This window comes from Amblyomma maculatum, chromosome 6 (genome assembly GCF_055883805.1).
Source record: "Amblyomma maculatum isolate TAMU_Amacu chromosome 6, ASM5588380v1, whole genome shotgun sequence".
NCBI classification, from domain to species: domain Eukaryota; kingdom Metazoa; phylum Arthropoda; class Arachnida; order Ixodida; family Ixodidae; genus Amblyomma; species Amblyomma maculatum.
The window spans coordinates 173,735,805-173,750,522 of NC_139349.1; the positions used below are offsets into that span (position 1 = coordinate 173,735,805).

Genomic DNA, 14,718 nt, shown 5'->3' on the forward strand with positions numbered 1-14,718 from the left:
CTGTTTCCGCTCCGCATCCTGGCGTCTGCGCATGGCGATGCACTCTTCTCTCTGGCGTCTCAGCATATCTCTCTTGACCTTGCGCCGGTCGTTCTTCCTGCCGTTGTCAAATGGAAAGAGGATTGACACCCGAAAGTATCGTGCCCCAGAGTCTCACATAACTCATCGGCCCATCACCATCCGTCCACACCTCCGGCAGGCTACCCCCCATGGCCAAGTGGGGTTTGGGGGGAGCGTTTGTGTTCGAGGTGAGGGCCCTACCCACACAAGGGGGCCACCGCGCGATGCCCCCACAGGAGTGGGTAGCATCTTACGCGACGACGGCCTGCAACGCCATCATGGCTTTAAGCCAACGAGGTGGTCCTTCATGACCACCCGACAGGTGTAATCAAGGACGACCGTTCCCTGCAATGAAATCATAGCGACACAGATCGTGTTTTACCGTTCCCTGCAATGAAATCATAGCGACACAGATCGTGTTTTACCCCTAACTGAGAGAACGGCGGCCGACACCAAATCTCCGAGAACCTCCGCTCACCAAGGATGCCATGTTCCCGCAGCAAGTGGAACCAGACCTCCTTCCGTACCTTTACAGTTACATTATGGAGATCCGGAACCCTGCTGCTGTATGCGGCCGCGCAGCGTGCGAGCCATCCATACACGTGGTACGCACTCCACGAGCAGGAGGACCAACTGGTTAACGGCTGCGCCTGGTAACGGATTCAGGTATCGCACAGTCTGGTACGGTACACCCGGAAGCTGAAGAGGTCAGCTACACGACAGAGAAGCGCTTCAGGAAGAAGACACTGCGAGAACATGTGCACAGTGTCATCACCACCGCCACAAACAGGACAAGTTGGTCGTAAGCTGGCCCGTGTAAACGCAGGAACCTTAGTGGGGAGGTGTCCTCTTGCGAAGCGGTACTTAAAGGATGTAGAAGACCGGCTGATTGGGCGAGTTGGTGAACCATGACGGACAGTAATATAAGTGCGCAATAAAGACGTGAGAAAGAGAAGTAGTGGACAACGACGGCGCAGAACGACGGCGCAGATCTTCTGCGCCGTCGTTGTCCACTACTTCTCTTTGTCTCGTCTTTGTTCCGCACTTATATTACTGTCCATAAAGGACGCTCTGCTTGCTTCCAAAAAGTGCGCCGTGATGTAGCGCCAGCTGGGCCTAACATTCACAAGATCATACTGGCGGAGGTGAAGTGGAGTGAGAAGCCTAACTAATTTCTTGAGGGGAACCGAAACCACATCAATGTCCGCCTCCTTGGCACGCAATGAGAATACGTGCTCTGGGCAAAGAGGCGGAGTCGAGTACTCAGAAAAAAAAACGGAGTCAGACTTCGAGTTAAAGGCATGTCCGAGCTCAGTGTCACTTGGGTTCACCTGACGTGCAAGGCCGAGGCTACGATGCCCAGGTCGGAGATTCCAAGGCCTCCCCTGTCCCTAGGCAGCTACACCACAGGTCATTTGATGCCTCGACGGCTAATTGCCAGGCCGCACCCTCGGGGTCCGACGAATCGAGTTTCTCCCGTCTTCTACGCCGCGCAGCGTCGGCCCCGCTCTCCTTGTTTTCCATTAGAGTGGTTACGCCGCCGTATCATCCCCACCGCTTTATACGAAGCCGCGACCCCTCCCCGTTACGCACGCGAGATCCCTTGGTGACGCGAGCATGCGCAGTAGACCGCGAAACTGCTTGGTCGGAGGCGAGCGGCGTCTGCTCCGCGGTCGCAGCGCCGTGCCGGCAGCTGCGTAGCTCTGACGTCACTCGGCACCTCGCGCATGCGCAGAACTGGCGAAGCGAGAGCCACAGCGAAACCGCAAGACGGCAGGTAATGTAGCTCTCGCTAAAAAACATGGGAAGATACGATGTTTGACTTTTTTTAACGCGAAAGCCTTTAATGCCTCATACTCAAGACGACCGGCGTCCTCTCCCACTATAGCTGTCAATCAAATGACGTCATCAACCGAAAATCGCATATTTCTGCCTCGGCGGCTGCGTTTCGATGGAGGCGAAACGAAGTGGCGTCCGTGTGCTGTGCGATGTCAGCGCACGTTAAAGATCCCCAGGTGATCGAAATTACTCCGTAGCCCTCCACTACGGCCCCCCTTTCTCTCTATCCACTTTCACTCCCACCTTCATCCCTTCCCTTACGGCGCGGTTCAGGTGTCCACAGAGCAAGTGAGACAGATACTGCGCCTTTCCCTTCCTATGAACCAACCAACCAACCAACCTAGTCTACCCTGAAGATAGTTAAAAATAAATAAATCCTGTCTCCACTGCGAATCGCACCTTAATCCCTTGGATCATCAGCCGAGAGCATTATTTGCGCCAAGCCCGGGATCGTGAGGCGCACGTCATAATTCTCCTTGCCTACCGTGAGCATAATAGTAGCGATGACAATGACGCTGCAATGAGTGATAATGACAATGATGACATCAGCACTGATAATGACGGTGCATTTAGTTCATAATGATGATGAGAGCAAACGTGATGCACCGTGAGCACCAGCAACGCTTAGGTTTTCGCATTTCTGCAATGTAGATTCCACAGTGCTCTCGGAATTTGCAGCGGTACAACAGTGTGCAATGTTTGGGTCATCCACACCAGAAGAACCTTGGGCTTTGACTGCAGCACAAAAAGGTGTCAGAAGTGGCGACCACTATGCATTGAGCCAGGTGCGAGCGTTCAGCACCTCATACCCGCAGAAAGGTGTCGACGTACGATTTCTAGAACCAAAGCATCTGGCTTGCGATAAGAATGCACCTTGTGGCAATGGCCCGCGACGTCTCCTGAGAAAGAAGGGTCTTACCGGCGGCGGCGGCAGCGGCGGCCGCGGCGGCAGCAGCGGCGGCCAGGCGCCCCGACGAGGGTCGGCCCGCTGCTCCTGCGTCCGTGCCTGCAGCCGGCAGCTGCCTGCAGGGAGCAGCCGTGATGCCGGACGGCGACGCCGGCAGCGGACGCAGCGGCAAGCGCACCTCAGCACTGGGCGCGCTGATAACTCAGTTGGTGTAGTAGTGGCCACCGGCGCGCGGGCCTCATTGTCACGGCAGCAGAGCCTGCGGACAAACACCCACTGCGGTCAAAACAAAACCCAGCAAAGAAACAAAACATGCCGACCATTACTTCCGAATGCGAAATTTGACCGCAGCTAATCAGCTTTTTCAGGTTTTCGAGAGATTGAGGCAAAGAATTCGAGCAACAGACAACTATTTTATTATTTACTCATATTCCTTCAAGAAACACACCACTAACAGTTCTTGAGCTAAAGGCATATGTGGCCTGCGCTACATCAGGAAAGGCGCGGTGGCACTAGGCGGAGTAACTGTATGCGTTTCGTCTCGGCCAGTGCGGGTTACCGAGCGTTGCATCGAACACAACCAGTGTTCCCGTGAACGCATCAAAGCTCACCGGCGTTCTAGGCAGAATCCACTTTTAAGGCGAAAGCCTTTAATGCCTCATCGTCGTCGACAACAGGTTGTCGCAGAGGTGCCACACTTTCGAGAACGACAGTTAAAAAAAAATTACGAGGGACGTTAGCGACTAAAGTATTCCGACTAAAGGCATTCCTGCCATCTGCAATCCCAGACTTGAACGCGCGCCAAGGAACGCCAAGCGACAGCCGCCGCAAAAGCGGGACACACTTTGCCCACGACAGAATGAGCCATTGGGTCTGGTTTGGTTTGTGGGGTTTAACGTCCCAAAGCGACTCAGGCTATGAGAGACGCCGCAGTGGAGGACTTCGGAAATTTCAACCACCTGGGGTTCTTCAACGTGCACTGACATCGCACAGCACACGGGCGCCTTGCTTTTCGCCTCCAACGAAAAGCGGCCGCCGAGGCCGGGATTCGATCTGTATGAGCCATTAAAGGTTTTCGCCTTAAAATTAGAGGGTCTCTGAAAGCGTACCCTTCCTATCCTATAATTTGCCTCCCATCGTTAGCCTGTTTTCGGCATTTGTTCCAGTGCTACATATAATCATAATTGGTTCACAAGAAAGGAAAGGCACAGTATCACATTTTCTCCGGCAAGTGTGAGTTTGGACAGTACGGCATTGCTCCTGTCGCCCCGCCGGGGTGGTGCAGTGGTAAGACGCCCGACTACTGTGCCGGAGTAGCCGGGTTCGAGCCCTACCTCGGGGGCTACGTTTCGATGGAGGCGAAACGAAGAGGCGTCCGTGTGCTGTGATATGTCAGCGCACGTTAAAAATCCCCAGGTGGTCGAAATTACTCCGCAGCCCTCCACTACGGCTCCTCTTTCTCTCTTTCCACTTTCACTCCCACCTTCCTCCCTTCCCTTACGGCGCGGTTAGTGTCCACAGAAAACAAGTGAGACAGTTACCGTGCCTTTCCCTTCCTATAAAGAAATCAGTTTAAAGAAACCATTGCTCCTGTCGGGTGGCGTTCCTTGACGCACGTTCAAGTGTGGCATTGCAGAAGGCAGGGACGCATCTCGCCTCGGCCAATCAGAACGCCTCCAAAGCGGGACACACTTTGTCCACGACAGCATGAGCCATTAAAGGATTTCGCCTTAATGAACGAATAAATCTTGTCTCCACCGGGAATCGAACCTCCATCTCTTGGATCCCCAGCGCTTTAACCACAGCGGCACACCCCGGACCGTGAAACGCTCTTCACAATTCTCCTTGTCTACCGTGAGGATGTTAGCGGGATTCCGCGAGTGATAGATATTGCGCCTTTCCTGTAGACGAATTAATACGTTCAATGAAATGGTTTGGTGTGTGGGGTTTAACGTCCCAAAACGACTCAGGCTATGAGAGACGCTTTAACTCCAGAAATTTCGACCACCTGGGGTTCTTTAACGTACACTGACATCGCACAGCACACAGGCGCCTTGCTTTTCGCCTCCACCGAAAAGCGACCGCCGAGGCCGGGATTCGATCCCGCGTCCTTGGGAACAGTAGTCGAGCGCCGTAACCACTGCGCCACCCCTGCAGGGCCGTTCAATGAAATGTTGGTTGTGTTCGACAAGGGGCGCACGATGTACCTTCATGACAGGTCATGACGTCACCATGCGATTCATGCATATACGAGAGCCCTGGGCCTACCAATGAGTATATTCACAGAGATGCTGCTCGCTATGGGGGTACACAATACGTGGGAAGAAATAGCAGAAGCAGTCAGAGTGTCGCAACTCGAAAGGCTAAGCCAGACAACAACAGGAAGAGCCATTTTAAATATGGTAGGCCTGCAGACACACACAGGGATGCAACAAAAGTCGAGCATCCCACAGATATACCGATAAGCTAACCATCTCCCCTCTTCCTCGACACATGCACCGCATATACAACTAGGAAAGGAGGCAAAAGAGAGCAGACGAAGTCAAACAGCGCTTCACTGGACAGCAAGGCAGTTGCATACGTTGATGCGGCGAGTCGGAAGTCGGGTGCGGCGGTAGCCTCGGTAGTCGACGGCCGAGGCGCCCCAGTATCGGCAGCCACTATCAGAAGCCGCAACTCCGAAACAGCTGAAGAAGTTGCGATAGCGCTCGCTTGCGTAGGAACGGAAGCAAAATTCATAATTAGTGACAACAAATCAGCCATCTAAATTACGCAAAGGGCAGGATCGCACCAGAAGCGGCGCGAATCCTGATCGCAAAACAGCTGAATAGAAAAAGCTTAATATGGACTCCAGCGCACGCGTCTGTTCCTGGTAACGAGGCGGCACATGGTTAGCCCGATATCGCTACTTCCGGGTAACCGTGGAGCCGCCTGATTGCCAGAACATGGACGAACGTGTATTAAATTGCACAGAAATAGTCGAAAATTATAGACAAAGCAGAAAACTGGTGCCACCACCAGATAAGCGTCTGAACAATAAAGAGGCGATCGCATGGCGGCGTCTACAGACAGGGAATTGCATCCACCCGGGCCTATCACGTCCAGAAAGATGAGCGACAGGACGGTAAATGCAAGCAATGTGGGGAGAGAGGGACCCTCAACCACGTAGTTTGAGAATGCGCTAGCTCCCCACGGGCCCCCGTCCCCTAGGCCTGCGTGCCGAGGGCGGGGAGTAGGGGGCCTTCATTTAAGTGGAAATAAAAGTTGTTCACACACACACACACATGCATATACGAAGCTGACCCCGCCGGGCGTCCGATCCAGACGTCCTTGCGGAGCCTTTTATTTGCCGCTTCCTCGAACGCCGCACCGCACAGCATACGAAAGCAGGCCCGGATGTCTAGGAGGCTTTAGTTCAGGAACCAGCGGCGTTTGAAATTGATTTACAGGATAGAAAAAGCGCAGTATCAGTCACAATTCCCCGCGACACATGTACCACGCCGTAAAGGAAGGGAGGAACGTGGGAGTACAGAGGGAGATAGAGATGCGGTAGTGGAGGGTTACGATCAGTGGTCCAAAGTGCCCTCTATAATGTTTTTATGCCGGGAGCATGCGATGCCAAGAGACGCTTTCCTGCTCCACTCGGTCAGCCCTCCGCGGCGGTGCGCGCATGCGCAGTGCAGAACCTGGTTACGAGGCACAACGCCGATGGCGCGAACCGCAGGAACGGGCGCCAAAGAGCTGTGCTCTAAACCATACCCCCGGCAAAACTTGGATCGCGGCAGAAGAGCGAGCGTTTAGAGTTGACACCTATGACGATGATCGCAAACCTGACAAGCCCAGCTACAAGTCTAACCTTCTTCAAAAGATCATAGGCCAGGGGGATTAGCTCCTGGCCACGACGTGTGGCCTGCAGTACACCGTCGGTATTAAAAAAATTGCCGACGATTACGTTACTTCCTAATGCGAAATTTGAGCGCAGCTCATCAGCTGTTTCAACTCTTCGATAGATTGAGGCAAAGAATTCGAGCAAGACGTGTGTGCAATTACAGGCAGGCAGTTCGCAGTGGCGAATGGCGAAGGCTATGCGTTTCGGCTCGGACGGTGCATATATCGAGATCCGCAGCCACCGATCCAACGCCCTGATTGCCGCCGCACAGGGGTGGCATAGCTTTGGAGGAGGAGCGATGAGAGAAATTACGTTTATCAGGCGCAGCGGAAATTGCTCTGTTAGACGCAGCGGGAAACGGTGGCGGCAGGAGCGCGCGCTGCTCCGGCTGCGGAGCTGGTTACGAGGGACGACGGCGACGACAACGCGAAACGCAGGAACGGGCGCCAAAGAGCAGCGCTCTAAAAATGTTGAAGGTTTGGCCAAGGTCACACAGCGCATATGAGGAGCTCTGCACGATGGCCACAGTCAGCCGCGTCACACTATCCACGGTATTCACTCATTCAATCGATACCCGTAGACAGATACCGCACCAGCAAGGAGCACGCTCGTCGACAGGAGAACAAAAGACACGGAGCAGAAGTGCAATTAAAGCGATGTCACAAAGCGGAGCGTTAACAGGAAACCGTGTGACAAACAAAGAACACCTTGTGGGATTCCGGCTTGCTGCGGCTGCCCATTGCGCGGCCACCGCCCGCTTCCCTGTTCTCCTTCCCTTTCTCCCGCTTGAGGCGGCGGAGAGATGTCCGCACCACTTGTCACTGTCGCTCGGCCACAGCTCCGCCCTGGCGTCCCAGTGGCTGTTGTCATTGGCGCCTTTTGGCGGGAACACGGCACCACTTCGACGGCCGCGCTCGCGCGACCCTCCGAGCGGGACCCAGGAGAGACCCCTCCGAGACATCGCAAGGTGCGTACACTACTGTTCTTGTCTGCCGGCCTTCGTCCGCGCAGACTAGTGTGTACTCGAGTTCGTCCGCTCCGGGTCGTACCTGAAAGCGCAGCTCGAGCCTGTCGATCGTGATCCAACGATCCACGACAGGCGTACCTTGCGGTGGTTGCCCACACCGTCTCAAAGGAACCCTTTGGTTACCGCGAGAGAGATCACAGCACGCCTTTGCGTGCTTGCGGTGCGCACTCCGTGTCACGTCGTGCGCGCAGTCCCGGGAGCCTTGCTCCTCGCGCGCTCCCGGGACACGGTGACTATGTATGTTTATGCACGTGCGTTTGTATATATGTGTATGTGTGTGCGTGTGTGTGTACCGCTGGAGGATGGCGTTTCAATAAACGTCTCCTTTGTGAACTTGGAGGTTTGTGTCCTTGGAGCGAAGTGCCCTCCTCCCGGTGGAGGTTAAGTGCGCGCTGCGGTGTTTCAGTGTGCGCGAGGTGACGGCTGATCGGGGCTTCGGCTCGCGCGACGCTCGAACCCGCGGTGGTTGGTGGCCTATGCCCACGTAGAAACCACAACCTATAAATCACGTTAGAGGTCGTGAACTTTACACAAAAGTGCGGTGGTGCCGGATGCCGATATATACACGCAGCACAGTCAGTTAATTCCATGCGCGGCCAAAACAAAAGCGGAGCAGGTTTCGGCGGCGAACCGGCGGGATTTCCCACTGCAGGTACAGGGTTCATCTCCATTTCTCACACTTGACATGCGAGAGTTCAATCGACGAATTGCATTCTCCGTAAGTTGCGGCCTCGACTGCACGCCGGCAATCACACAACACGGCGTCAACGGATGCCTCACAACACGCTCATTAAGCACATTAATACCTATCACCAATGAGACTGCGGCTGCACTAGACACCGCAGAAATTAGTGGAGATGTCGATCAGCGGCCTTTGTGTGCTTGGTTCCAGGTCAAGTGCTAGTTATACTACACTCCGTTCCAGGAGCGAGAAAGAAGCCGAGAAAGACAGCACACCTAATTGCACAATGCCCCATAGTTGGCGCCGAGTAGCGCTCTCTCCGGAAAGCTATTCGTGGCCTTTTTCGACAGAGTCGGGGCGAACATGCATCACTAAAGAAGATCCGCCTTGCTTTTGTTTTTGTTTCTTCTTAAGAGAAGGGGGAGTAGTAAAGATGCCGTACCAGTCTTACTTCACGGAGTACATCTCTACAGAGAAGAGACGAATGAAAGGGTGCAGTAATAAGAAATAGGAGCCCCAAGAGAAAGGGAGCGGGAAAGGGGGCTCGACCCAGCTTACCGCCCGGTGTAGTTTACAGCGCATAAACACGGCACGTCACATGGAATCAGTGAATTTGTCCGTCTTGTGAATCGCGACGGGGAAATTGCGAATTGAACACACATACAGGAAGTCTCCAAGAACGACGACGTAGTTCCAACCATGCTGCGCGGATGCGGCACAGCCCGATCGAAAAACACGACAGAAGGTTTTGTCGCACGACTGTCGCACGACAGATTTTTTTGTCTTGCGATAAGGTCACCTGTCTTGTTGTTTGTCGCACGGCAGAGACTGTGTCGTCGGTTTGTGTCTTGCGAGAGAGGCACCTGTCGTGGGGTCTGTCTTGCGACCGAGGTATCTGTCGCAGATTTGTCTTGCGACAGACTCCTCAACGCGCCGCTGTCTTGCGACAGAGGTACCTGTCGCGGTTTCTGTCGCGGGCGAGCCTGCCCCTCGCGGGATCTGTCGCGGGCCTGTCTTGCGACATCTCGCGACAGTACCTGTCGTATTGTGAGACTTTTTCGTAGATGTGTCGTAGATTTTTAATTCGATATGTGTCTTTTTGTGGCGCGATTGGGAGGCGCAGTTTTGATAATTGGTAGCTGGCAATCAGCGCGATCGACTAGATGATAACGCGATCGAATATGCTGCAATTTACGTACATATATATACGCGCGCGCCGAGTCTGGCATGCGCCTGCTGCTAGCTGCGTTTCGCGCGTAATCGCGCATGATCGAATAAAGCGCTTGCGCACTTTGCAGATAAGCTTGGCGACCTGCGTGGGGCTCCGCAATATATACGTATATACGTACGTATACGTGGGTGGCCAAAAAAGCGCGCAGGCTCGAACTGGGGGATGAAAGGGGAGCGCAGCCGGCTACGAAGCCGACGCCATGCGCGACGCGAAACCCAGGAACGGCCGGAAGAGCAGCGCTCTAAAACATATGCCCGGCGCGGAGGACCTGGTTGCACGCATGCACTCGATTGATCCGTGACTATATGTATGGTTATACGTACGCGTACCACGTCGCCCGGAAGCGGTGTTGGCAAGATATGGTGCGCGCCTCTACGCATATGCACGCTGAAACATTTCGCGGATATGCGCTGCCATGAATTGCAACTCGGTCATGTTCCGGGGCGCGTCCCGGCTTGGACGGGCGAGACAATCCATATGGGCTCCTACAGAAGAAAACCGAGACCATAAATTACCTTGATATATCGGAATGAATGCAACATGCAGTTCACGCTCCAAAATCGTCTCCCATTTATATACGCGATCGATCGATGCACATGCTGCAAAGCTTGCAGGTGATGCATTTGAGTTGCGTTATAATTAGTCGGTTTAGTGAACAATATATTCATCGCACGCAAATGTGTAACCGCGCTCTTTTTATATGACACGTACGTAATATACCAGGAAGATATCTCTTCTGGTGTAGTGGCGGGTAGATGTGCTTGCAAAGTCATTAAGCAATGGACGTTCGCTCGCTATGGCGGTTGTATTCGAGTGTTCTCGGTCTTGTTGTGCACTTGAGCACAGTAAATCCTGTTCAAGTATGGAACTCGGTGTTTGTCCCCCCTGTCCCGAACCCGCTGCAATGGTGACATCTCACACGACGGATTGGGGGCCACATACTGCTCTGTCTGTTAGGGCTGGCACGCCGGCGCTAGAAGGTGACCAGCGCCTAACCCCTACATACATGCGACCACATCTATTTAGTCAGTTGAGCAGGTATGCATGCTCATATCTCAGAGTTACGAAGCACAACACCCTGGCAGTGTTGCAGTGGGAGAGTCTGAAAAGCAGCCCTCACTCTCACAATAAGTATACAGTCAACCTTGGCAGAACAACATACAATAGCAATTTTAGCATGCATAAGGCATATTAGAACCCTTCACAAGTCATAATATCTGATACTATTGAACCAATTCAAAGCTCATGTGCATTAAGTTAATGTTTCACCTTTTCAACCTATCTGTGTATATGCACTACTTCTTTCACAGAAAAACTGAGACTTGGTGCTAGCATGCAAACTACTGTGCCTGCAAACCATTCATTACTTTGTGAATGAACATTGTATGCCACTGTATGACTACAATGGGACATTATGATATGCAAAATACTGCAGAAGTCATGCAACATGCTCTGATTCTATGGCGTCAAACAGGGTGAAGTATTCCTAATAAAATATGCCAACAACAATGGTCATCACAAGAAATTGTGCACTTTATTTATATGAAATAGATTTTCAGAGACAGTCATACATCTATATGAATCACAATTAGTACAAATGTGTGCAAGAGATTAGCTCACAAACATTTGAAACAGTTTTCATACAAAATAGCAATAGACACATTAACATGTATACCTGCTGTAATTGGTTTCACAAAAGGTAAACAATAATGAGCAATAAGCATAACAGAGTACCAGGTGCCTGAGGTAACACTACTCACTACTGCTACAGACACTTGTAGTCTCATATCTATCTGGCCTGCAGCATTGTATATATTGACATCCAATGTCATCCACCTAGTACATTTTTTCCGAGATGGCAGTGTACAATTTGGCCCAAGAAAAGGAAAACAACACCCACTGAAATTGCCACCTTCCTGAATATAGCACAGTCCTAGCTTCATTTAGAAGGATGGGTAACAATGCACGCCCTATGCAAGAGACGTGGAATCTGTGGACAAGAGGATAAAGTACAGTCAGGTGTCAGAATTTGTCCAATTTGCTACTTTAACCACGAGAACGCCAGACGTTTTTGGCAAAGGCTTGCCATCGAAGGTTATGACTGAGGAAAGCCAATGAGGATCATTGTAAAAGACTTCTATGTTGCTGAGTCAACTGCGATGACTTGAGGTAATATTCATGTGGTATGAGAGGGGAAATTCATTTCCATTACTACTCCATGAAACCATCTGCTTCGATAAAGACGTGACTGAGCAATGGCTCACCGACAATAGGAGCAGGAGCCTTCTCCGGTTCTTTACGGAAAATAATTTACACGAGATTTTGCAATACGCTTTATGGCAAGCTTGCGTAAAAAAAAAAAAAAAAAAAAGTTGAACCCAGAGGAGCACGAAATACTTTTTTTTTTAAATGCAAAAGTTGCTCCCAACCTGGGCCAGAAAACTAACAAGAGTAAGAACAGGTAGCATTACAAAGGCCTTGGTGAGGTGCCTATACTGATGCACACAAAATTTCTTTCATCTGTTATAACGTCAGCAATCATTATAATGCTATAATGTTAGCTCTTTTGAAGAACTTTGAATTAATTTGGGCTGTATATGTTGAGGTGCTTGGCACAGTACAGTCATAGAGCCTATATATAAGGTGTGTTGAAAGGAAGAACTCAAGTCTTTCAACCAGATTCGACTCCTACCCACAATGCCTGCGTCTAACAGAAGTGCACGGCACACTCGCTGCTAGCGTATGCCCCATGTCAGTCTGAACATTTGACTTCTTAGCTCTGCAGATATAAACCCGTGGGGCTGCTATGTATGCTGCGTCACTGCATCACTGTACCAACAAACAGACACATAACACAAATGTCTCACTGAAGGTCAGCACTGCTGCATCAATGACCACATATCTAAACACAACTTAATCCAAGAATGCAACAGTTTTTAAGACTGTATTAAATTTGTATAGTCCACTGAGAGCAATTTCAATAAAAAACTCCTGAGATAAACATTAACAGGTTCACTTCCCATAATTTGATGGAAATACATCAATTTTTTCCTGGGATAGAGTTCCTTTCAGTAAAACATAGAAGCGCCAAAAAGTACTCGAATGTACACAGGGAACAGGATGAGCACTTCTTTAAGTGGAGAGCATCATTTCCTCAAATACTTCACACATATAGTATGTCATAACAAAAGACATAGCAAAACAGTTTACTTCAAGTATTTCCTCAAACCTGAAAGAGCTGTCCACGTGTCTAGAACTCGCTAGTACTTTCCGAGCTGACGTTCTGAGGAAGTGTTCAAATTTCATAACGAGTGCTCTGCAGCTTCTCTAAATGAATATGATAGTTATATGCTGCTATATGGCACTGAGACACGAGCATTTTCAAAATGATGCAAAAGGACACTATTAAAATTATTCCATACCTCTCAAGGAGAACCTCTGAGTCACTTTAGGACATGAAACTTCAAGAACAAACAAGCCTTTTACAGCGGATAATCAGATGTGAATGAAGTTTCTGCAAGCCTAGCTTCAATCAATCTTATAATTGTTTGGTATGTCACAGATATATGACGCCTCTCCAATGTCAAGCAAAATGCATTGTGAAGCAACATCTTCAAGCGAGTAAAGGGACATGTTGCGACCTGGAGGTGGAAGTTTGCTGCTATGTATGTAAGTGATATTTCTGAATGGAGGCTCAGAAATAACCAATTTCTGGCACACCAGAGCAACTTTTTGGACATTCACAATGAATGTACAGATGTCATTTACTATGCAGTACTCTCCATCAACCATTTTCAAACAGTATGAACAAGTTTTCAGTGCCCGACTATACCGAGTGCTGTAAATATGAAAACCTTTAGCTTCGGCTCTACCATAACATGTAATGCTTGGCACCACTCCATACTCTCTTAAAAACATTCCTGCTACAGCTTCTTCTAAATGAGCAGGCCTCAGAGGGGCTCCCAATACATGAGGATTAGTTACTTCTCTGACATGAAAGTTGATAATTTGATTCCGTCTTTGAGCTAAAGATGAAGAAAGCTCAACCAGCCTGGTTGAAGTTTTGAGCCAAGATTTCATTACACAGCGCTCTGCTATTTGTAGCGGGACACCCTGTGCAGCTGTCACAAGTTTTAGAAGTTGACCATTTCCATTTTCAAATGGGAATGTAGATGTACCCCACAAAGGGCCCAACATCTCCACACTCTTTGCCAGATGTAAAAGCTGGTGCACATTAAATGTAGCACTGCTTTCTCCATACAGTGAACAAATTCTGTTTACAAAGCATGAGAGAAGCTGGTCCGCTTCCTGAAGGTCAGCAACGCTTACAGAAGTCTGAAGAAGAAGAAAAATGCCTTGACAAAGCAGAGAAAAATGGGTGACATATCTTGAAGGAATCAAACCCGATAAACATGGTAGAGAATAGTATAAAAGCCAGAATAGCCATTCAGTGGCTTTCCAGTTCTTGCGTTCCGAGACTGGCCGTGGCAGGCGACAAAATGATATTGGTGGCCTTAATAACTTAGTGCGCCTTTCCAGTTCACGGAAGTTCCGCCCAATGTGGAAAGCCTTCCCTACAGCACTGAGCCATAGCTCAGTTACCTGCTGCGTAACGCCCTCAAGCACACAATGCATAAGGTCTGGTGGCAAGCACCACACAAGATTGAAGCCTTGCAACTGATTGAGTGACGACGGCCCTTTAACCCCATGAACTGGCAAGTCTTGCTCGTAGGCAGCCCGCATATCCTGCAGCATATCGCTGTGTGTGCGCAGAGCTGCTGGCCTTTCTCCAGGAATGTACCGCAGGGTTCCTGAGATAAAAATGAAAAATACCAATATTCAGTACTAGAAGATGCTGAAACTACAGCAGACGCGATACATCAGAAGCGAGCTATAGATTTTAGGAAAGTCTTTAGTTCACTTCTAACCAGAACCACATCTGGTTCGAGCTAGCCCAAGTCCTATTCTATATATTTCACGATACCAGTGCACAATTAAATTCAAGAGAAGCATTTCATCATCATCATCATCAGCCTGATCATACCCACTGCAGGGCGAAGACCTCTCCCATATTTCTTCACTT

General features: G+C 50.4%; 2 protein-coding genes across 6 annotated transcripts in view; both read right to left on the reverse strand.

Moving 5' to 3' along the window:
* LOC146187427 (protein roadkill-like) overlaps nt 1–14,718 on the reverse strand; it is a 180,455-nt gene that overhangs the window by 92,929 nt on the left and 72,808 nt on the right. For both annotated transcript variants that reach the window (XM_084607689.1, XM_084607691.1), the window contains exon 2: nt 2,819–3,065. The gene's annotated coding sequence lies outside the window, so the exon portion shown is untranslated. The remainder of the gene's footprint in view (nt 1–2,818; nt 3,066–14,718) is intronic.
* The window catches only part of LOC146187428 (uncharacterized), a 148,514-nt gene continuing 144,358 nt past the window's right edge, over nt 10,563–14,718 (reverse strand). For all 4 annotated transcript variants that reach the window (XM_084607685.1, XM_084607684.1, XM_084607683.1 and 1 more), the window contains one exon: nt 10,563–14,446. In XM_084607685.1, coding sequence (XP_084463811.1) covers nt 13,164–14,390 — 1,227 coding nt within the window. In that variant the 5' untranslated portion in view covers nt 14,391–14,446 and the 3' untranslated portion in view covers nt 10,563–13,163. The remainder of the gene's footprint in view (nt 14,447–14,718) is intronic.